Source organism: Phalacrocorax aristotelis, chromosome 12 (genome assembly GCF_949628215.1).
Source record: "Phalacrocorax aristotelis chromosome 12, bGulAri2.1, whole genome shotgun sequence".
In the NCBI taxonomy this organism is placed as follows: Eukaryota; Metazoa; Chordata; class Aves; order Suliformes; family Phalacrocoracidae; genus Phalacrocorax; species Phalacrocorax aristotelis.
The window spans coordinates 17,019,486-17,043,227 of NC_134287.1; the positions used below are offsets into that span (position 1 = coordinate 17,019,486).

General features: G+C 42.9%; 1 protein-coding gene across 2 annotated transcripts; it reads right to left on the bottom strand.

Moving 5' to 3' along the window:
- Positions 1 to 1,618: 1,618 nt before the first annotated feature.
- Positions 1,619 to 23,539, bottom strand: RGS10 (regulator of G protein signaling 10). Of its 2 annotated transcripts, none has more exons than XM_075107380.1 (5): positions 23,371 to 23,539; positions 16,955 to 17,073; positions 15,398 to 15,484; positions 8,552 to 8,695; positions 1,619 to 4,933 (listed from the first exon to the last, which is right to left on the bottom strand). In XM_075107380.1, the coding sequence occupies exons 1-5, from the start codon at positions 23,417 to 23,419 to the stop codon at positions 4,787 to 4,789; spliced, it is 546 nt and encodes a 181-aa protein (XP_074963481.1). In that variant the 5' UTR covers positions 23,420 to 23,539; the 3' UTR covers positions 1,619 to 4,786. The 2 variants fall into 2 exon arrangements, with proteins under 2 accessions (XP_074963481.1, XP_074963483.1); XM_075107382.1 differs by lacking the exon at positions 23,371 to 23,539 and adding an exon at positions 22,235 to 22,489.
- Between the last annotated feature and the right edge of the window lie 203 nt (positions 23,540 to 23,742).

Here is a 23,742-nt window from a genome sequence, read left to right on the forward strand (position 1 = left end):
AGTAACACGGGAATGCAGAAAGGCAATGGTTTGACTTTTAGGGATGGCACCTCTGGAAAAGCCAAAGCAACAGACAAGTACAGCAGAAACAAGCATGTAACAGCATCTGCACCCCGTGCCTGGGCGACAATACTCAGCATGCTGGTCACTGCTTCCTTTAGGATATGTCCTGTTCTTGCGCGATTCAAACAAGCACAGACCAAGGCAGGAGCAGTACTGGGGGAAAGGACAACTGCTGGCCCTTTTCTGTGGTTGTTTTGTAGCATGAAGCATGCTCAGGAGGCCAAGAGCATTATCTGCTGTATAATGCCAGCTTCAAGGCAATTTTAATAAGTTTTCTTATACACAGTGACCCCTTCAAGTTTTGATTAAGTTTTGATCAAAGCAACACCAACCGCCTTTGATGAAAAACAGAGCCATTTTAGTATTTTAGCGTAGTATTTTAACTTAGCTGTGTTTATTGCTTACAGAAAGTTCACCAAGTCCATTGCATCTGAGGAAACAAGCAGCCGTGACCTTCCGGTATTTGCAGCCTTCCTCGAAGATTAATATTCCTCCATGATATTCTGCCAAGAACCAGGAGAGGGTGCTGTTAAATCTGGCTATCATTTCATTTATCTGGCAAGCAACCCCAGTTTGTAAAGTGCCTTTCCCTATTTCTTCTCCCACCATCCCAAGCCCCTTAGTTTCAGGTGCTTTTTAAGTCCTGACCGAAATGGATTTGCCAAACTGATCAGCCAAGATATAATAGCACTGAGGAAAAGCATCTTTCACTTAATTATATTAAAGCTCCTAAACTGGAGCGACCAGAAGTTATGCGGCAGCTGCTGAGCGCTCCTACAGCAACACAGCTAAGTTACACAGATCCTCTGGATAAAGGGTGCCCTGCAGCTTGCTTTTTAACTGTGTCTTTGCCAAAGGAGCCCTTGGACATGAGCTGTGTTGGGTTTAAAACAAGAAGGACTGCCTCTGGGACAGGGAAATGAACACTACCATGTAAACCATCGTTCTGGTGTGCCGGGGGCAGACATTTGGCAAAACTGGGTGACTTTGTAAGACTTGCAATTTATAAAAGGGGAAATATATCCCTTTTCAGCTTTGAACCACAGTCATAGAAGCATAGAATGATTTGGGACCCCTCTCTGCATCACAGACCTACTTAGTTTATACCCAGATGCAAATGCTACCCACTTAAAATGAATCTGATTTTTCAGTAAAAACATAAGCACATTCCAAACTGTTATCCAAACCTGAATATTCAAACCTTTTTCTCTCCCACACTGTGGTTTTTCAGACCCTCCTTCTCCACATCAGTGGGTTGGCAACCTGAAGCAAAGGCTGCAACGGGAACAAAGACATGGGAGGAGATGAAGAAGGTACAAGAAGCAGCTTCTGCTGTTCAGGTGACTTTCTGCAAGTTGTTCAGACAACGGCTCACTCAGAAGTGAAACCCGCTGTGTCACCCGTCTTCCCAGCTTCCAGGAGAAAAACGTAGTATGATAGAATGTGAGCAACTGTGTTAACAGGGACTGAAAGAAGAAAATGGGGTAACTATGGGATATGAAGTGATCTTGGCCCAAACTGCGTTCAAAACGTAAAACAACTGCCAGCACACGGATTTGGTGTATTTGTAGAATATTTTAATTTTTAGCTGAGAAACACACAATAGGGTAGAGTTTAAGGCATGCAATCAGGCATGAAACTTCTCTTGCTTGCTTTTTGTGCTCATACTTCAGTGTAAGTTCTATGAAAAAGAGGAGAACCTATCTTTAACCTCTACTTAAAGCAACTCTGAGCACCTACTTACAGCCTGAGGTTTGATGCAATGTTTACAATTGTTCCTGGAATGTAGGATTTACTTACAGGGAAACTGAGTTCTTTTTCTGTGTGATTTGTTCTATGCCACATAAGAGAAAATGTCATATATTTCACAAAGCATGTTTGATCAGTGATAATATCAACAGAAGCAAAATAACCTCCACATATATACACGCTGCGATTACAGACATCTGCTTGCATGGTTTTACTTCAATTGCTCTTTTACTGGAAAATACAGATAATCTAACGGATAGGAAAACCCCTTTGATTTCTGCACCTTACAAGGCTAGTTGTTGGTTTTCTTCTAAAAAAAACAAACCAAAACTAGACACCACATAAGACAGCCAACGGGGCAATGACCTTCTTCCTGCTTGGGCAAAAGAGCAATTGAAAGATAAGAATTTTGTGGATTTAGGTACATTATCTTAGAAATATCACAGGTGTTGAAACAAACATCACAGGCATTGAGATGCTGCTATTTCTGTTAGCGTAACTTTTGGTTGGTATTAGTGTAGAGCACCTTTGCACCTACTCCTGCGGGGCGTTTGCTCTTAACAAGCAAATAATACAGTACCTGATAAGGAGCATATTGCCAAGGAAAATGTTGCTTACAAGCAGCTACAAACAAGTATTTTCTCTCTTTAATGCCCTACCATTGTCCATACAGCTTCTGGTTTGACTTTTTTATTATTTTAAAACATGATAGTCAAAGACTCTTCTCCCTTACTCATGCATTTTTAAAATCAATATGATTAAAAGTGAATCTACTGTGCCTCCATGTGATGAACGTGGCAAGAGCTCATTCTGCATTTTTCCCATGAAGGGCCCCATCCTGCATTTTTCTATATCACTAAGACTTCTGCCACAGTAACTAGGAAGAGACAAATCCCAACTCCTACGTGCACTTAAGCAGCCCTCTCCCAAGGACTTCAGCGGTATCAGAAGTTCCGTCCTCTGCTGTGGCAGGTGTTAAGAGTTGGTTATTACAGTGAATTTTCAAGAGGTAACCCTGAGACTACAAATAGTCGGCAAGTCCAGGACTGGATGGTCCCATTTCTTAGGCCCTACCACAACAAAAGGATTCACGCATGTGCTCACTTCGTTCCTATGCAGCAAAACACTGAAATACAACTTAAGCGTGAGGTCAAATACCACTGAAAGTGCCTGAAGCAAGATTATGACTTCACCATTAAATCTTTTGAGAGCATAAAAGGAAAACCAACTCAGTGCATAAGAATTACATTTTAAAACATGCATATGGAGGCACTGACCTCTTCTTTGATTTCCTAAAAATGAACAGGCCATTTAGCTCTGGGGGAAGAATCAGAAGTCCCGCTCCTGCTTTTACATCTAACTAGGGAAAGGCCCATGGAAACAACTTTTTTTACACATTACCTGCAAGAGTAGCTCAGAGTTAAAAGAAATAATCAAGTCTATGAATTGAGTTTGCATCCTCAAAAATTACAATCTAGACTTAGTTTTAAAACACTGATAGTGACAGTAATACATAAAACATATCTGGCCCTTCTGACAAAAAAGAACTACAAAACGACCAACAGTTAACTGTGCACTTAGATTAGCCAGCACATAAACCTAAGTTCAAGAAAAGCAGTGCAGAAAATGACAGAGCAAATAATAAGAGAATGTGAAACAGCTAGACTACACACTGCGAAGCTTGTAAATAGAGCATGTAGCTAATATGCTTTCCCAACTTAAACTGCAGTGTAGTAACACTGCAGTGAATTAAACAATATATAAACACATGAACTGTACACCAAAATGTGCTTTTCAGCTCTGATACAGTCTCAGGATGATACGGAATGCTCATTGGGAGCATCCTCCTTTAGCACCCTGACAATTCATCTTTGATTCCCCTGGGCAAAAATAAATTCACTTTCCTCTCAAGCTCAACGTGACAACAGCTAAACCACAATATCAACCCCTTGTTCCATTGCAGTTATCAAAAGTTATGATTAAGAAACCCTGAAATACTTCTCTGGGGCAAACAAAATTAGGCAGGGTGATTTTAGTAGAAAGATTTTAGGAAAACAAAGCCAGACTTTGTTGGTTGGTCCTTTGCCAAAGTATCCTTGCTGCACAGAGCAGGATTGCTCAGGAGACCTAGGAGAGACCAGATGCTACCCAACACCGGCATCTGACACTGATGTTATGCTGACATGCAGGACATGCCAAGTCAAGATTTGCTGAAATCAGTGAGCCCAGAGTGGGATATTAACTATCAAGTTTCCTAATGGCTGTTAGAAGTTCTTCAGAGATTCTCTCTATCTTAGAGCTTTTGTTCCCAAGGTAATACAGGTTATTCCATCCTCTGAAGAACATGATTGTCTACTGCAAAAAAATGTGGGAAATTTAAGAAATACAGAAATTAAAATCATGAGAAGTTTTGGTTCAACAATAAAGACAAATCAAAACAGGTATCACCTTGAAAGAACAAAGTTACATAGGAAGGGGTTGGATTCTACTGAGCTTAACCCTGAAAGATGCTGTCCCTTCATGATTAAGTTTGCTATGAATGTCTCAACCACAACGTAATGTCAATTGTGCTCCTCAGTAGCTTCTTCCAGCAATTCAGGATGTAAAAGCCAGTCACAAATAAAAATTACGAGGAAAAATAAACAGCACAACCACCCTATCTCCCATTTCTCATCATCATGATGCCTCAGAAAAGAAAATACAAAAATTGAAAGCATTTTAACTTGTGAAATATGAAATGCAATTCATGCTATGGAGGAACACGGCAGCCTTTTAGCCAGGAAACAGTCTTTCCCTGGGCACTTGGTTATTAGCTATCATGCAAAAACAATTAGTCATTCAAGCAATTAAGAAGGTAAGTATCTCCTAAAAAGGTTTTGAGCTTTTCAAGCCCTAAATGCAACTGCTGTAGACCTAGAGTGTTCCTGAGTGTAATTTAGTGATTGTATTGCCTCTCCTGAAGAGAATCATTGTATCATGTGTTGTAAATTCTTGATGCTCTTTTAGCTGCATTCTGAGCCTCTGGTGAATTCTCCTCTTGCTCCTCAGACTTCTTATGATTTAGGAATATGTCTGATTTTAAGAAGCGGCTGTAGCTGTCGTATTTCATGAGATTGAATATCTGGTAGGAGGGAAAAGAAACACAAAACCAATGACCTAAGTAAAATGAGATTTTAAATGAGAAGGACAGTATATGAATGATAATGTATTTTTGTTCTGTTTTGTTCTGTTAACACATTACTAAAAATCATGACATTAAAATACATTTCAAACTCTCAAAAGGGGCTGCATGTAGCAAACAATGTTGTAGGTTCCATGTTCACTGTTTTGCAATAATGTCTGTATTAGTTTAAGAATCAGATTATGGCTTTCACAATAGCCAACTTTGAAAACCTAATACTGAAAAGCAGGAGGTCACATGCCATGGTCGCTAGGAAGGATCTTACAGCTGATGATCAGATAACTGCAAGTGTGGATGAGCCAGGACATTACCTGGTCCCCTCCCACTGCAGCCTTATCTCTGCAGAGCCACCAGGAGCAAAACCTAGCGAGTGTGTCCTTCTGGCAGGGCAGTAGGAAGATACCCAGAGGGATGAAGCAGAGCTGCAGAAAAAGAGGTACCTTTTAGGCACCTTTCTGACTGCAGTTACTCTTGAACATTACAGAATAGCTCATTAATCTTGCAAAGCACTGGATAATTAAGAAAAGCATTTAAATAATTTACACCAATACTGAAACTGCAAACAATCTAGACTGAAACAACTGGTTTAACCAATGTTTCTTAAACTTATGCCAATCCTCCTATCGTTTTTAGATTACAACACGGCTGACTGCCAATACAGATCTCAGGCCAGATCAGGAATGTTGCAGGCACCTGCCACAAAATCCTGATCTGGTACAGATGTAATTTGCTGGTCAAAGTGTGGCTTCAAACTGGTGATGGACTGAAGTTGTGCTGTCAGGCTTTTCACTAGCCCAAGACCCACCTGTATTCCCACAGCCAGTATACAGCCAGCATGGAAGCATGAAGTCAGCACTGCGTACAGCTTTTCTCTCCCAGGGCTGGAGTTTAGGCTCATCCCTCAACACAACTGCTTCCTCTTCTATTTTTACCCATTTCAGACAAAAAAATGCTAAAACTCATTTGGCATCTTCTGAAAACAAAAGGGCTTCGGGAGAAAAGCCTGGAATCTGTTCAGGTGTCAAGGTCAGGACTATATTTTGCTTGGTCTTGAAAAAGGGAGGAAGGAAAAAAGTAAACCTCAACACTATAATTGAGGCAAAACCAAAGCCTACATCACCCTCTGCCTGTTATTTCACTGGCGGAGCCTCTCCGAGTCATGCTTCATGACAGGTTACATTCTATGGTACTCAGAGTAACTAAATTTCCAACAGGAATTTCTGGATTCTGACCTGTATGTGTGGATAACTGGAGCTTTACCTTTATGGGTATCATTTCTAACTGATAGTACAACCAGGTAATACAACTGTTTGTCAGGAGGGGGAAAAAAAGAAGTCTCAAACTGCTTTTTCATTTCACATCCTCAAGGAGCCTGAACAGACACAGGCAAACACACAAAACTTGACTGTTCTTGTCTCTGTGTTTGCTGAAATACCCCCTATGTAAATAAATAACATGAAGCATTTTACTAACCACTATTTGTTTACATATTTAAATCTCTAAGTTCATGTTTAAAACAGTGGAAATCTTGCTTTATAAGCTACATATTGGAAGAATAAAAATCCCAAAATACCCTGTTGATGTAGACCCAAATCAATGCAGTGAAGCAAAGTCAAATTACGCTTCCTGGTGTTGGCTAGCTACAATATAATTAAATTTATCCAACTAGCTCAAGGGAAAAAAAAAACTGTAAGGAAGACATCCCCTGTTAGAACATCATGGGTCATTGTTAAGAGCTTAGACCACTCTTGCTCCTAGTATCATTTAAAGCACCTCCCAGAGAGAAAGAGCACTGTAGATTCAAAATCTTCTGGAGTCTGGTCAGCCAAATGCACAGAACACACTGATTTTACAACCACATGCAAAAACAAAATTCTCTTTTTCCCTCCCCTCCTCTTGTCACCATGGTGGAGCAGGAACATTTACCGCATAAGTATTTTGAAATCTACAGATTTCTATGAACAACTCTAACACCACTTCATTCAGCACGAACAGCTGCCTCCAATCTATTTGCTTAAGGCCATCCATGAGCAGAGAACCACACCCCACAACTAGCCCCATTTAACTCAGTAGGTCTCTGGAGAACTGAAGTGCTAGTTACCAGTGATGCTGTAGGCCAGACTGTGGCTTCCAAGCTCTGCCTTTTTATACTTCAGATGTGCAGTGCCAGCAGCAGTTAATGCTGTTCCTTAGAGAACAAATTCTACCACTCTTTATAACTTTATAAGGATTGAAAACTAGAGAATATCATAACCCTTTGTGAACTATTATCTAACAGCAATAAACAGAAGCTTCAAGCAGTGGAAACCTGCGAAAACCCATAAATGTTCTGCATTTTGTTTTAAAAGTTCATGGACTTTCTTCCCACACTAGTGGGATTCCTCTACCACTGGTCTAGCATGTTTCCAGTTCAGGTATTATTAATCCCTGGCTGTTCATGTGCATGCTCATTTGTAAAACTGCAAAACATTTTAACTCCAGCAGTCTCTCCAGCTTCACTCTCAATCATCCATCCTGAACCGCAGTGCTTAGATTTGCCAGAACATTTTCTTTCCCTTCCTCCAAGTCAGAATTTCTTTCATGAAAAACTTTGCTGCTTCACACGGAAACTGAGTTTCAGACATTTCCAATGCTAATGACTTGGAACCTGCTTGAAAGACAGCAGAGCCTTTGCTCCTCAGACCACTTCAACTGACCCAGCCAGTGCCCAGCTAACATATTCAGTACCTGATGTGAAACGGGTTGAAAACACTATTTAAATCAGTGTGCTGTTTCTCCAAAAAAGGAAAGAGCCAAATGGAAAATACAGGTAGTCCTGAGGATGGTACACAAATTAAAAATAGTACAGACTGCAAGTGCTGGAAAGACATAGATAAGCATGACTCACTTCATGGTTTGTGCTTTAAAATAAGCTAAATATCAAGAAAATTTACCAACAAAGGACATGCCTGCAAAACGTCACCTAATTTCTCCCAGACCTCCCAAGATCTATAGAAGGTGGCAAAGCAGACACTAACTCCCTTTTTTACGTGTTACAGAACAGGAGGCTTTTCAGGAAATTTCATTATATTCACATCAATATAAATACTAAAACAAAGCAAAGTGAAGAATCTTGAGCTCTCAAGGAAACCACTGGCAACTACAGAAACAAACATCAGCAATGACTCAGCGCAAGCGAATACACAGGAAAATTTAGGCACAGACTTAGTCAGCTGGGTGATTCTCAACCTACCATCACAGGAACCCAGGAGAGAACTTCATCCAATTTTCCAGGAAAGTCCTGAACTAGAACGAGCATGATTGCACTGAGCCTCTTAACTAACTGGCCCTAGTTAGATGGGGCAAGAATCTGGGGTACAGTGCATCCACCCTCAGGGTGGCCGCACTGATATCACCAATATGGAAGCAACCCAGCTCTGTGCCTACCCATTTATCCCTGCCACAGGTAGCAGTAGGCAGATTCCCAACTTTCTTACATCAGCTTGTGCTTAGAAAGCAGAGGCCCTTATAGGCAGACAAAAGCTAAACAAACTGAGTTCTTGAAGAAAATTACTTTACCTGGTCCTGGAGCTTCTGAAACATGAGAGGGTGAGGTGTCTCCAAAATGGTCTCATTCAAACGGGACTGCCCTTCAACATTGACTTGGGAAGAAGCTTTACTGGACAGGAAAGTCATGTAAATTTCTTTAGCTTTTTCTTGCATCTGCAAAAGGACATATTTATTTAACAAATTATTTGCTGTGGGAGTATTTGTTAATGTTTTATTGGAGACTGCTCTGGGTCACTTAATTCTTGAGGTTCACATCTTAAAACCAAAACACAGTCTGAATTAAAAAAGAAAACAAGTAACAAAACAAATACACATAGATTATCTTATTTGTGTATATTTGTTTGTACTGGAGGAAAAACATCTCTGCAGGCCAGCTCCTGCACTGACATTAGTGGAAGCTACCAGTATTCAGCACTTAGGTTAAACAGCAGGTTGTGATGTTTGAATCTGAGATTCCAGTGTAAAATTGCTCAGCATCATCAGCTAGGCCTTGCCTTCGCTATTTAGAAGTCTGTTTTTACTAACAGATCACCAGCATGCGCAAGGAACCCAGAGGGAAAAAGCACTGTGGAAACTTCCTCTTACTGCAAGGCAAAACTAAGCAAAGTTAGCATATAATCTATGCTACTGAGCGACAACATTGTCACACTATGTGCTTTATCATAACTATGTTTTATACCTCAGGGCAACTCACGTGCAACACTAGCTACATGATTAAAAAAAACCCAACAAGTATTTTTTTGGCTAATGGAAAAGATAAGACTCTCAAGAGCCTCTGAAAGCTGATAAATAAGGATAGGTGTGACTTGCATAAAGCAGTTCGTTAGCATTTGCCCTGATTTCAGCAATCCTGTTCCAGTGGTCTTCTCTTGATAAATCAGTAACAGCGATAACATTTTGACCCTACCTAGCATCTTTAAGCTTGAAAGCAGTAAACAAGTGGCCACAATCCTCTGAAATTCAATGCAAGCTCCCCCTTGACCAGAAGGTTGGATAAGAGAAAGCCAGTGGGGGAGAAGAGTCACACCAGGCAGGAGGCAAGCCTCTCTGCTGCAATCTGAATTCTGCACACTGAAAAAATGGGCCCCTGCAGCAGCAGGCATTGTACGATCACAAGCCACGGGCACCTCTACATCAAATGAGCAACCACACCTCCAGAGCGGCACCCACTGAAGGGCTGTGTCTTTGACGGGAAGTGGCCTTGAAGTAGGAAGCGGCCTTGAAGTAGGAAGCATTTAAACCCTTGCCCATGAAGGAGTCACAGAATTTCTTTCATGTTTTAAAGCTGAGAATCAACATTTGGGGATAATCAGAAGAAAAGCTACATGTGTTTGACAATTCACAAGGCCTAAAGGGTTAACTCTGTCACTGCTGAAGGGGACACACATTTTCCAGGAGTATTCCTTTTTGAAACAGATTATTCATCTGATGGGTAGAACATCATGCATCAGGTGCATTAGGTCACAATGAAGTGTTTTTAACAATTTCCGATCTTTCCAGTTTCACAGATCAGGGAGGACTGAGTCAGCGATGTCTATTCTAAACGAGGGATTAATCCAATCAATCAGAGGTGTGACTGCTTTAACTGGTAAAGTTAATACCCTCATGCAGACACCTTAAAGGTTCCTTTAGCTATTACCTCATGAGTGAGCATAAGTGATTGTAACTGACTGTCACTCCTACCTAGATAACTTTTGAACCTGCTATCCAATTTCAACTGTATTTGAGAGAGGGGCAAAGGACTGAGAAATTATTACCCTCCTACTGATTCAGTGGAAAAGAGTGGTGAGAGAAAGGAAGGGGGGAGAAAAAGCAGCACACACACCAAGGGAAAAGCTGCAGTATGTGTTCAAAAGTTGCCTACTCTACTTGAACTGCCAGCACGTACTCGCTGCCAGCTAATCAGTACACAGATAGCTCCGCGTCAGCCACAACACAAGGTGCTGCTTTCCCACGGAACACAGAAGCAAGCTGGCACTGTAGAGAAAGAGTAAAGGAAGGCTTGAAGGGAAACACGAAACTAGAAGTACTGTGAGGAAGTTTAAAGAACACGGCAGGGAACAAGAGGGCTGTGTGGGAGGCTGGTGCAATAGGGAGGATCGTTGGATTCTGTGGGGCAGAATGACAAAGAAAGGAAGTGAAAGAGCTGTGGTAGGGAGAGGGAGTCACTGGAGAGACACAGGAGACCTGACTTTACAGTAATGGGGAAATACAGAAATGGACAGCTAAACACTACAGGTTCTGCTGCACTTGGAACAGCTGTTAGGCTACGTCTATGCTTCAGCAGTACAGCTGAAGCTCCCAGTTAAAGCTCCCAGTATGTTTATACATCCCCAAATAATATTCAGGCAGAGCCAGGTTCAAGCGGAGAAGACAGCGATGTTCCCTGTTCAGTGGGTGGCATTCTTTGTTCTGCATCAGCCTGAAACTAATGCCTCAGCACAGGGGATTCTACTCAAGCTTAAACAATGCTTAAACTGGGATCATGTTCACAGGTGGTTATTAAAGGATTTCTGGCACTTTTCACTTACATCTGTGTGATTGCCCCAGCATCCGTGCCAAGTTCCCATTTGGAGTATGAGGGGGATTTCTGTAGACAGAACTTCACTATTTCAAGTGGATGCAATACACTCTCCCACTTCCTCTCCTAAGGTCAAATTCAGCTCTCAAGCATGTGTGCTTCCCAAATGAGGTGAATGGAAGTCCCAGATGCGCATCAGAACAGGCTCCAGCAGTTAGCAGCTGTGCAGCATTACCCAGTCCTGCTTAACCATTGCCACATTCCACATGGGAGGTGGCAGGAGAAACTCTTGAATAGGTATACTTTGTTCCGAAATTGTTCTCTACAAAACTTCTACGTGGGTATTTTGGTGCATTTTCGCAATAGCTGAAAAGATTCCCTGTTGTTTGAAGCATTTATTACAATCTGTAATTTATTTTTATAGCTCAGCTGCAAAAGAAGAAACATTTAAACCTTGGGAAGTAGCACAATGGACATGTTGTTTATTTCATTAACAGTCACGTGCTGTTGCATTTGTGAATAACTCCAATAAAATATTTAAAGTTAAATTTTATTCTCTTATCCCCACCACTCCCATTTCAATAATTGAATGTGTCCTAAAATGAGGACCATATGGGTGGTGGAGCTCACTGCTACAAGTGGACTTGACCCTATTCCTTCCTCAATCTTACTAAAAGTTACATTTCTATTTTAACTTCAATTTTGAAGGAATTTTTAAAAAAAACCTATCGAGATGTGTCTTGAGCTGAGGGGAGGAGTTTGTGCATTCCTGCTTTAGGAACATAGGCTGAATCTAGTCCGTCCAAAATCTGGCTAGACTAGTAATGTAGTCTGCTTGCTGCCTAGCTCTGCAGATGCTGAAAACCTCCCCTGATCCCTGAAATGCACATGCATTTTGTATTGGCTCACCCAAACAGGGAAACAAACACAAACTCATGGAGCAGTCTGGTCTGAACTCCATTTCTGCCTTCTTCTGACTAAGCATTCCCATCAGTAGTCTAGAGCCAACACAACAGTCAGGAGCCTGTCTTCTTCTTGCCAGCATTCCCTCTGGTCCCACGATCTAGCAATCCTGGCTGCATAGTGGCTCACATTCAGGAGGAAGGGGACAGAGGTCTATCTGCACAGCATCTTGCAAGATCTGCCTGTGTTGGCTCGATGTAAGTCAGCTTCTAGGCAGAGCCCACATGACTGTGGTTAGAGTAACGACTGAATCAAATTTAGGAAGTCTGGAGGAAAGGCCCAGGATATTTTCTTAGAATGGCACTAACACAGTTAGTTTGCAACCAACAGAAAGCAGGAGCAGACTGAGACCAGAAAGGACGTGAGGGCAGGACAGAACATTTACTGAGCCAACCACCCTGATGCTATACCAGCCTATATAAAACCAAACACTGCTGCAGGCTGACACAGAAGGGATGGCAATAACACTAGGCACAACGGATACTTAATCCACTGGCCAGGTGGTGACCTTTGTGCAAGTTTAAACTGACCAAGAAAAACCCCACGCTAACACTCTCATGTCAAGTAATGAAAAGTTTATCTTATGCTTTAAAAATAGGAAAAAAAATATCCCGCTCAGAGTTAAATTGAAATCAGCTTCATCTGACCAAAAGTGTCTATGAGCTAGTTCCTGTGGTAAACCAGTTTTAATGAGAAGCAGGTTAAAAAACAAGTAAAAAGCTGGTTTTAGAATACTTTCCTCATATTAGATAGAAACAAAGTGATTTCTGCAAGAGTCACTTTCAGAAGATGAATTCATACTTCATGCTAGCATAAACACTGGAAAGACTTCTATTTTTAGTGCTTTCTCTAGCTTTGTAAATTATCTAAACAAAGCCATCCATAAGCAGTAGGAATAAAAACTTAGTCTAAGTCTATCATTCTAAAGCACATCTATTCTAGCCAGCTATAATAGCTTTGGCCGTACTGGAGTCCAGATTGACCATACTGTGTAGTGACTGGTGTTGAATAATTAAGCTAAATGAAAACTGATTAGGGCTCTGTCCAATCATTTGGCAATTCATTCAAGAATTCACTAAGCTACTATCTCTACACTTCAGTTTACCATTTCCTGTACTAGCATGCGCTATCCTGAAATAGCTGAAAAATGGAAATTACTTAGCAAGGGAAAATACAATTATTACCCTATTGCAAAATGTGGAACCTTACAGAAGGATTTTCTACTTGTATTTCTATTTTAAAATGCAGTTTGATACCTGTCCAAGTGGTAACAAGAAAAGACTATGTACCTCTTGGCAAGGACACTGACTACGCACAAAGAAAAAAATATCTGCCCTATACAAAGCAAAGGGTCATGGACTGTTACTCTGGCCTCTACTTCACCAGCTCAGAAAGTAAATGTTTTTAATGGCCTAGGGATATCAAGGATACCTAGATGCCCAGCCCAGCATACTGAACATACCAGCCAAAGTGCTATACGGACATTTGGGGACAAGAAAGAGGAAATGCTTTGTCACAAACTGACAATAATGAGGTGTGCAGCTTGTGCTGAAGCAGAGCCAGGTCAGTAGGACTGACAGTACCATGCTTGCCCAGACAGGAGGTGGCTTCCAGTGCAACTCAGACAGGCTGCACTTGAAACACTCCCTTACAGGCAAGGCAAGAGGAAGACTCCCAGCCTCACTCACTCCAGCTACTGATGTTGCTGCCATCGTAGTGGCATCTAGCACAGTTCCCTCTTTTATCCCATCTCATTTACTTCATTTCTCCTTCTGCCTGATAACTTACGGAAAAATAGCTGCATTAGTTGTTCCTTTCTGAAGACTACCTGCATGTGAGGACCTTAACAATGGAAGGAAGCAGCTAAATAAACAAAGCTGAAATACTGCTAAATATTACAAAGCATGCAGTCAAATTGTTTCCCTCTTCTTGAAAAAATAACTATTTTTGTAATTTTTATGGATTTATCAATACCAAGAAATATTCACAACTGGAACAAGCGAATTGTTTCAAGGGGAGTGCTTTTTCAGTGCAAACTAGAGAATATTTACAGAAAGCAAACTCCCCTCTCAAAAATATGTTTTGTTGAAAATCCAGGGATTTTGTTGTTGTTGAAAATCTGTTGGGAAACAGTTTCAGCTGACAATATTTGACTGACCCCAAGAGAGGAACCCTGCACTCCAGACGCAGCTCTCTTACACCTGCACTTTGTAACACCCCTAGAAGCCCACTTCCCCCACCTGATTCCTATTCCCTGATAATTCTGGCATTACTCAAAGCACGTATGGTCCCATGTGAAGCAGGTTCAAGTGGTATTTTCCCAGCCTCGCCTCCTCATGGTACTCTGCTTACTTTGCCCAAAAGAGTGCAAAAGGTGCTGTACACGTGCACCCTTTGCCTTCTAAAATGCTCCCTTTGGCAACAAAAGCTGCCCACATCTGAAAACTGTAAAGGTGAGATTTCAAAAAAAAAAAAAGGCTTATGGGATTTTGGAGTCTGACCCTCAAGGACAGCAATGCTCAGCTGGCGTTTTGAAACTACCTCATTTCATCCTCACGGAATCCTTGTCTCAAAGATCAAATAAATTTGGAATTTCTCAAAAAAAACCCCGAAAGATCACAAAAACTTTTTCAGAAACAAGCAAATAAAACACAGTACATATTTTAGGCTTGACTCTGTAGGCTTCAAAGCCTAAATGTGAAAGTGGATCCTGTGTTCCTGCCAGAGCTAAATGTAGACCAAGGTCCAAGCAGTGGAAAAAACTTACTGGAGGTGGCTGCTTGAAAAATTTCCAATAGAATATTTTCTACTAGAAAAATATAGCTTTCATGAAAATGAAAGTGCTCTGAAGGTATACATCAATTTGGATAAATATTTAAATAAAGTTTAAATGGACCCTCAATTTCTTTTGGTTTGTAACTTGTAATTTGGCAAGCAAAACTTTACATTTTGGTATCGTAAAACATTTTGTTTGCGCTGTTTGTTATTTTTATGTTCCACTAAAACATTCTAATGGTGTATATTTTCATGAAATAGCCACTAGGCTTTAAAAAAAGTCCTGAAGGAAACATCTTTATGTTTTCAAGCAAGATGATGCAACATCCTTGAATTAAACCTTTTGCTATTCCCAAGCAACAACAAAAAGTTCAGAGTTTTCAAAGCACGGGAAACTTGACAATTTCAGCATTTTGTTTTGACTTGAAATAGAACCCACTTTGTTTCCAAACAACTCCACCACCCTGATTTCAGCGCAATTTCTTCAAATGTATTTATCTGCACTCACATGAAGCATGTTATGCAACAGAAACGTTATAGCTCCAGCTCTGGTATGGAGACTTTGTTGAAAAGTAAAATTTATTTAGGAAACACACCTGTTTTTTTCCCTGTGTTTTCTTAAATTCTTCACATGCTAGCCAGAACAAAACATTTTCTTCACTAAATTCTTTCTTTAAAAATTCCTAGGGAAAAGAAAAACAAACAAACAAACGTTAGGATCCAATTTCTCAGTTGTTTTGCTCTCTTCCTACTATAGCTATGAGGACTGGAAGCTGCCTACGGCTAGCTTTACCATGGTATGAGTTTACCTAATGCAGCATAACAGAACCACTGCATGAGTGCATCTGCACACTACCAAGACACAAATGAACAATCATGTATTCAGCATTCTGAAAGCACGTTCCAGGAGAACGATGAGCTACATTTAATCTCAGAGCACATCAGTAACTAACAAGAGGAGTTTCTTCAGTCTCCCCTTAAACAAATTGAGCAATTTTACAGTCATTACTTAAAGGGAAATCCAAAAATAAATTAATTAATTAGCATTGAGTATAATGAACTATTTTAATGAGAGTCAGATGACTTGAGATTCTCTTCTAGTACCTTTCTGATACTTTAATGAGTAAAATCGCTACAAATAAAAGTGTTTCCAAACATGATCATCAGCAGCAATAAATTCACTTAAGTAAACTAAAGCAGATGTATTTGCATTCTCTGGACAGTATTTAAACAAAGCCCATTCCTCCAAAAGTGAGGCATGTTTTTAAAATGCAGAAAAAATGTACATTAAATTTCTTTGTAAAACATGACTGAAATATTTATAGCTCTAAGATAATCGGGTTTCTCTTTCAAGTATCAGAAAACAGAGATTAAGAAGCACCAAGAATTAAATAGAACCAAGATTTTTTTTTTTTAAGAATTCTACGTCGCAGTGTTTTGTAATTCTGGTTTGCACCACTTTTCAAATCAGTCTGGCAGGAAACTGTTTTATCCCGGTTCATTTTATCAGTGCTTGGTATGGCCAAGCCATACTCAAGTAGGTAGTTCTTATTCCTATTGCTAATATGGCAAGAAGGCTTTGAAAAACCACCTCACCACCCTCACCTAATGAAGCATCAAGCCTGCATTTTGAGCTGCACAAGTTCACACTTCGTAGTAAAATTAAAGGCAATTCTTTTCAGTACAGATGCTGCAACACAGAACAAGAGCCACACAGAGTTATCAGGTTCAGGAGCTGTTAGTGACAACTCATTGCTAAAGTAAGGACAACATGACAATGAGGAGCACAGGATCAATCCTCAGTGATAAATATGCTTGGCAAGAGAGATCCATGGCTCGAGGACTGCAGTTTATCCAACAGTAACTTGGTAATCCTTGCAACAGATGATATATCTGATTAGAAAGGTGCAACCAAGTGTCTTCCTTGTGCCTTATAAGAACAAGCTGCTATGGCTGCAGGCAAAAGGCACTACCTCAGAAGGTCAGCAAATGCCACAGCTCAAACTCTGCCACTTCTGCTCAGGGCACGCATCTAGAAGGATGCACGCTTATGTGCTTACAGCACTGGCACAGCTGCACCATTTATGCTGAGACTCATTCAGCTTTAAATCCTATTTTCAGTTTATATAAATATCCATAGTTAATATAGCAACCCTAAATCGTTTCACTCCTTCTGGATCTTCAAGGAGGTTCTCCAGTGATGTAGCCCATTTTGAGGTTCCTTTCAAGGTTTGGTGGCTGCTGCTTGGGTGACCGTCGCTGTCATTTATCTCTGGAAAAAATTGAAAAACACATCATCTTCATTAGAAGCATTTCTTCCCCACTGCCCTCTGCACTCTTGGATTACAGCTGCTCTCTTCAAAGGAAACACCATAAAACTGAAAATAAACACACACACATATTTGAATTCTGCTTTGCCTGTGAGGAGGCAAAAATGCTTTGCAGTTATGTAATTCATGAGCACACAAGTAAGCACTGTCACTGTTTTATAGGAGTTCCAGCACCTTTTGCATGTGGAATGCAATGACCACAGCCTGTGTAGTAAAAGGACCGCTCCCCTTTTGTTCTGGCACTGTCAGCAACCTTGGCTTCTATAAAGCAAATCCTGGTCAGTCATACACATGACATTTATTTTTAAGAAAAGAATCATCACTGGAGGTTGGGAAAAGGCAAAGGGAGAAAGAAAAATAATGCTTGGTTTAGCAGGAGAGAAAGTCCACTATGTTAACCCAGACCAAAGGGAGGAAAGACAGCTGGCAGAGGAGCCTCATTCCTGCTATTAGGCAAGTGGTATTTGGGTGCTTTTCCTGTTTGCTTGTTTGTTTTCAAGTCCACTGAAGTTCTGCTTTTATGAGGTGTACTGAACTGTGCCCACATTTATCTGCCAGCCAGCCTTCTCACAAATAGGTGATACGGCATACATTTCTGAATTTTTCTATCCCAGGGACAAGTACATTACATTCAAGGCTGGCAATACCAAAAAAATTGTTTGCTGGCTACCCGTCAGAAAACCTCTTACTTGGGAAGACTCCAGGAATTTTACTGCTGATCTAAAAAACTCTAAAACAGACATAAAGGGCTTGGCCTCCTTTCCTGTCACACACGAAATGCCCAGGGAAGACAGCAGGAGTGCAGGCCAGGAAGAGTCAGGCTAGGAGCTCCACTTCTACACACCGGAAAGGTGCACACAACTCTTACTGTAACCAACACAGCTTCTATTTATTTTTATAACCCCTTCATTTCTCCCTACCAACTCATTGGAAATATGGATCTTAGCACCTTCTGCTAAAGCTCTGCTAAAAAACCCTTCCTCCATCATGAAACTCAGCAAATATCTCAAAAAACTATCTATGCAGAGCTATACTATCAGATGCCCTTTTCAGCTGGTAGCTAGAATGATGAACGCTACGGTTAAAGCCCTACAAAATATTGGCACAACAGCAAAGCCTACAGAGTTTTAGTTGGTAGGGACCTGTAGAGTCTATTTGTTTTTCAAACAGTGAGATGGACCACTGTTTTCAATGATCTGCTCCCTTGATAGAAGTGGGGATTTTTTTATACAGGAGGAATTACAAAGCTGGAAAAGAGGTAAACTTTCTGGAGGCGTGGATTCCATACCCATTGCCTAATACTGAGAAATCTACACTCATGCCCCAAGTAAATACCGACGTAAAAGAAAGAAGCGTGTCTAAAATGATTGAGGAAGCAGTCACTGCAGACTACATCTTTCATGTGTAAATCCTGTCTCTCCTTTGCCTCTCCTGCTCTCACGCCATGATGCGGTTACAGCACCAACCTGAAATTTCTTACGCAGTGAACGCATGACTCTATGCCTGCACAAGGCCTTTAAGGATCCAGACTCATACATAACCAATTTGGATACGGACTGCGACAGACTGGTCTCCAAAGCAGCATGTACACCTCCAGCTCGGTATGAAAAACACACAGCCTGCGAGTTAAAGGTCAAGAGTCAGAACCTGAGGATTGTCTCCAAACCACTACTGCAGACTTCATACGTGATGCAAGAGTACAGAGAGTCAACCGTGCCTCAGTTACCCCTCCCCTCATGCAAAAGGATGTGGTTCTTGACTATCACTTGCAAAATTTATTTTAGGAACCTGACTCAAAGTATCTGGTCATCTAATCTCAGGAAAATCTGTGAGATTTAAGCGGGAATAGCCATTTACATAGGAGGTAATTGTCTTCTGCTCCAAGGAGCTAGAATCTCGTTATGATCACTCTCACCTGAAAGCAAAATGGCAGCTCTGTGTGTACAGCTGCTAATGGCCTGCAGAACCAGGCCATTCCCTTATTTAATATATGATTTAGCACAGAACATGTGGGAGCAAGATTTTATTTCTAGTGTTTCTTTTCCAGCCAAATTTTAAGTAGACATTAACGATTACTTTGCAAAGCAGGTGTTTCAATGAGCCAGTGCAATACAGGGCAGACCCAGTGCCATGAGAACCTAAAAAAACCATTTCTGGTGACAAGGCAAAGGCTGGAACAAGGGCTTCCATGCACCCAGGATACATTGATCTGCTTCCCCTCAGCAGCTTTCACTGGCTTCTCCTTTTACTGCTGACCATTTTCTATCCTCCCACATCACCATTCCCCCCCAGCTTCCTCTCACTTCCAGCCTCCCCAGCACAACCCAACCCCGACCCACCATTCACGTTCCTCCGCTCCTCCTTGTCACCCTTGTGACAAGCACCCTTGTCACCCAGGGAGCTATGACCCTGCTCCCTTTCTCCCCACCTTCTCCTCCTACAGCCTTAGTAGAGAAAAATTTGCTTATGAAGGGAGGCCCTACACAACTTCTTCCTAACATCCATTCTGCTGAGCCCTGTTGTACCAGACTCTTACTCAGTTTGTTTCCTCACCTAACCAGCTCCCCACAACCCAAACCGTGCTGTGGCGCTGAGATGAGGCTCACCTGTCCATTGTTGCTACAATGCAACCCTTTCATTTACCCCTTGCCTCACTTATTCAAGCGGGGAGCTCCCCAGAGGAGAGGCGATGGGATGGCGCAGTGCGGGGCAGTTCTGCCGAACTAACGCGGGTGCCGCCAGCAGCCACAACCCCAGCGCAGCCCAGGCGACAGCTCCCAGCATCAGCCCACACCGAGGCAGGGGACACCAGCTGTAGCGTCACAATGGAGGCAGACCCTCGGACCGCCTGTGTATAATAAACACAAGAGGCCAGAGGATGCTCTTGGATCCTGCCGTCGGGTCGTGCAGCACAGCTCTTGTCCTGAGCAGTCCCTCAAAAACACAGTAGCTGTATCCAAACAACCAGCTGGGGAGGTCACCTGGCTGGTACCACCCTGCCGGCTGTGCCAGGGGCAACACGGCGGGCAGGGGCCCAGCCATGCCAGGGAGCGTGCTGACAGCTCTGGGGGGCTCAAGTCTGTGTGCTGGGCATGGCACCGATCAAGCTCTCTCCCTCTGGGCTGAGTACCATTAACCCACATGTTCAGTGCTCCTTTGCAACCACCATAAAACATTAGTGTTCCCCTTCTGTGCAAATGAAAATAGGCTGCACATGATACGTGACAGTAGGAAACACCCTGAAATTTTATGAGGTTATTAAAACTGCTGGGTATTTTTACTACACCCCATTAAATACACCATCAACAGCATTTTTTCTAATACAAAAGTGACACAAACACCCATCCCCAGTTAGGATCGTAACTTCCCACTCCACGTGCTGGTTTCATTTAGCAGATTTGACTTGTGATTTCTAGAATTTTTTGATGAGCTTAAGAGATAGGAGAGCGGTTTTCCCCACAAATGACTCAAGAAGCTAATCCCCAAATCCATATCCCATAACACATTATTAAATTACCTTAAAAGTGTTACTTGCACTGAAGTACAATTTAATGAAAATCTGAAACAATTGATTTTAGAACACAATACTGGAATAAACGTAATTACACGAATGACCCTCCTGAAACTTATTTATCTCTGTTTGGTGTTTATAAAGATAACTTTCTCCTGTTAAAATAATTTGGTGACAAAGCTATGTAATATACACTTGGAAATAACAAGCTCGATACCAATGTTTAACAACCAAGATGTATACATTAGTATGACCTTTTAAATGAGGAAGGCAGACATTTGCTTTTACTGAATACTAGGAGATAATTTTGTGCATTAAGAAGAGGATTACAAAATGGCAGTTCTTCCACCAATATTTCTGTAAAAGTAACACTCAGAACACACAGCAGATGATAAATGTCCTAACTACATTTCTTACTGCCACAGGAGAGCGCTTGCTATCTTGTATACAGGTTAGAAACCAAGAGGCAGAGAAAGCCGACAAAGCACGCACAGCAGGGCACCGTTGTAGCATCTCTGCTGAAGCAAACTTTCCACTGAGTGTACGACCGTAACACAACTGCTTGCATGATGTGCAGAGGCCAGCTGCTTCTACAAATGCAGCAAATGGCTAAGCGCTTATTTTATTAGCGCCATTATTTTAGAGGAGAACCCTATACTAAGCCAACAAATAGGCACTTATGTTAGCTGGAGCGTTATTTTAGAGGAGAATCTTATAGAAGCCGCCTTCCCCCATCACACAATAGCACTGCCGCCTTGGACTACAGATAAAGGCCCTTTGTAAGCTGTAGATATAATGGTAAATGCAGCACTAATAACACCGCAATTACCAGTGGAAGTGTGGTATTAAAAATGGCAAATATTTGCATTCTCCAAACAGGAACTTGGACTGAAACTACAAAAGTGTTGATAACATCAAAATATACAACTTTGCACGTCAAAACTCATGGCTCTGGCCCTTGCTTTTGACAAGCAAAAAAAAAAGCGGAAACCCATCAAGCTTTTAGAAATTCAGACACAGCTAATTGAGTTAGACATGCTAGTCCGCCTGCCTTCAGAAGGGCCATGTGCTACAACAGTTCCCCAGGCTGCTGTCATTCTCACACTGTTGATACAATGGCCTGCGCTGCACCATATCAAACAGCAGACTCGCACACTTCACAGACCCCGCCAAATGCACCCCTTACCTAAACACCTATTCTAACCGCATCTTTCCTGCGCACACCTTTGCAAACTTCTTAACAAAAGACAGCCGGCTCACAAACAGATATGACAGAAAGCACCATGTAAATAGCATATTCCTTAGTCTATCTTTAAACATCAATATACAATATTAAGAAAAGCCTTCTCAATTTCTTCTTAGAGAACTTCTGATCACACCACCTGCATATTCCCCTTTTTCACCTGGATCATAAAGCTGCGAGCCATGAACCTTTATTACTACTTTAAAAGTACTCTGAATACCTTGCCTTTTCCTACAGTCACCAGAATGCCCATCCAGCAACAATCACCAGTCTGAAATTAATAAATCCAAGGTTATGAAACAGGGAGAAACTTCCTAAGTAGGCAGCTGAAAAGGGAAAACTCCCTTACTTTCCATGCATCCAAGCTCCACTGGATGAATCCTCGCACAATTTTTTCCCTAGTAGTAGCTGAATTTTAGACTTTTCGCTACAGAAGGGCTGTCCTTCGCACGCTTTGGTTGTTCAAAGCATGAGCCTCAACATCCTCTTTTGACCGTCTCTGACAACAGATGGCTACTGGATTCCACTTTTAACTATAAGGAAGGAAACTGAAGGGACGTTCTGCTTTTGTAGCATCTCTCAAAGTGTTCACCAGACATACATCCTTTAAAAAACAAAACAAAACAAAAAAAACCACAACTCCCCCAGACAAACATATTTAGCTTTCTTAGAAAGACTGTAACTTCTTACTGCACGTTACAAAATGTAGTATTTTCTGAGATGCCAAATGTGTACCTCTTACACCAGTTATCTTAGCAATGGTATATACCACCCCTTTTGAATCGAAAGACGTGGAGCACCAGAGCCGCCTTGAGACGCCCCACCGCAGCACAAACACGCTACAACGCCTGTCTGCGGGGCGACCGCGGAGTCCTGCGCTATGACCCCGCGGTAACTTCCACTCTAGCTTAAGACGCTCCCTCCAAAGGCAAACTCTTCAAAGAGAACGCAGAGCTCGAGCAACCGCGCTCTGACGTTGTGGGCTGTATTGCCTCGCTATCAGCACCAGCGGCAGGCAGCAGCTCGCAATTAAAACTTGGCTGATGAGGCAGAAGCCCGAGCAGAACGCGGTTCCCCCTCCCGCGCAGCTGCCGGGGCGGCAGGAGCGGCGCGTCCCTCCGACCGCAGTTAGCCCCGGGCTCACCCCGCTGAGCCAAGCTGAGCTAGGCTGAGCCGAGGCAGCCTCCCCGCCCCGCGGGTCGCCTCCACCGCCGGCACAACCAGGTCACGGTGTGAAACCCGAGGGGCAGGTCCGCAGCAAGGTGAAGCGCCCCGCACGCGAGTTTAAGCCCGCTCGGACGCCGGTACCACTGGCCCGCGGAGCGGACTTGGGCAAAGAGCGCTGCGGGCTCACCCGGCTCCCCTCAGCCTCGCTCCCGCCGGTCGGGGGCTCGGCCGCGCCTTCCCTTCCCGCCCCGCCGCTCGGTGGAAGGGGAAGCGCTGCCTCCGGCGAGAGCAGCCGGGGGCCACCGCCCCCCCCCTTACCTGACGGCGGGCGCTTCCTGCTGAGGCGGCTCACGGCCCGGTTAAACATGTCGGGGGCGGCCGCGGGGCCCCGCGCTGCCCAGAGCCGGAGGGGGCGGCCGCGCCTTCCCCGCTCCCCCCCGGGGAGCCGCCCCGCCCCGCCCCGCTCCCCCGCGGCCGACCGCCCCCAACCACCGCCTCCCGACGGGCGCCGTGCCGTGCCCCGCCCCGCCGGCCGTAAGGGGCGGCACCGCCCGCCCTCCCCTTCCCGCCCCGCGGGGCCGGGCCGGGGCCGGCGCTGCCAGTACCCCCAGCCCCGGCACGGGGGCGAGGGGAGCGGCAGCGTCGCGCCGTTACCGTCAGGCGCACGGACTCTCGAATGCAACGTGGCGG

What these genes read in the sequence shown, in the direction of transcription:
- RGS10 (XM_075107380.1), bottom strand. Translation starts at nt 23,419, where the DNA reads ATGTTTAACCGGGCCGTGAGCCGCCTCAGCAGGAAGCGCCCGCCGTCA. An exon ending in CAGGAAGCGCCCGCCGTCAG is followed by an intron (nt 17,074 to 23,370) that starts GTAAGGGGGGGG and finishes AATTTTTTCCAG; the next exon opens with AGATAAATGACAGCGACGGT. An exon ending in AAACACAGGGAAAAAAACAG is followed by an intron (nt 8,696 to 15,397) that starts GTGTGTTTCCTA and finishes GTCCTTTTGCAG; the next exon opens with ATGCAAGAAAAAGCTAAAGA.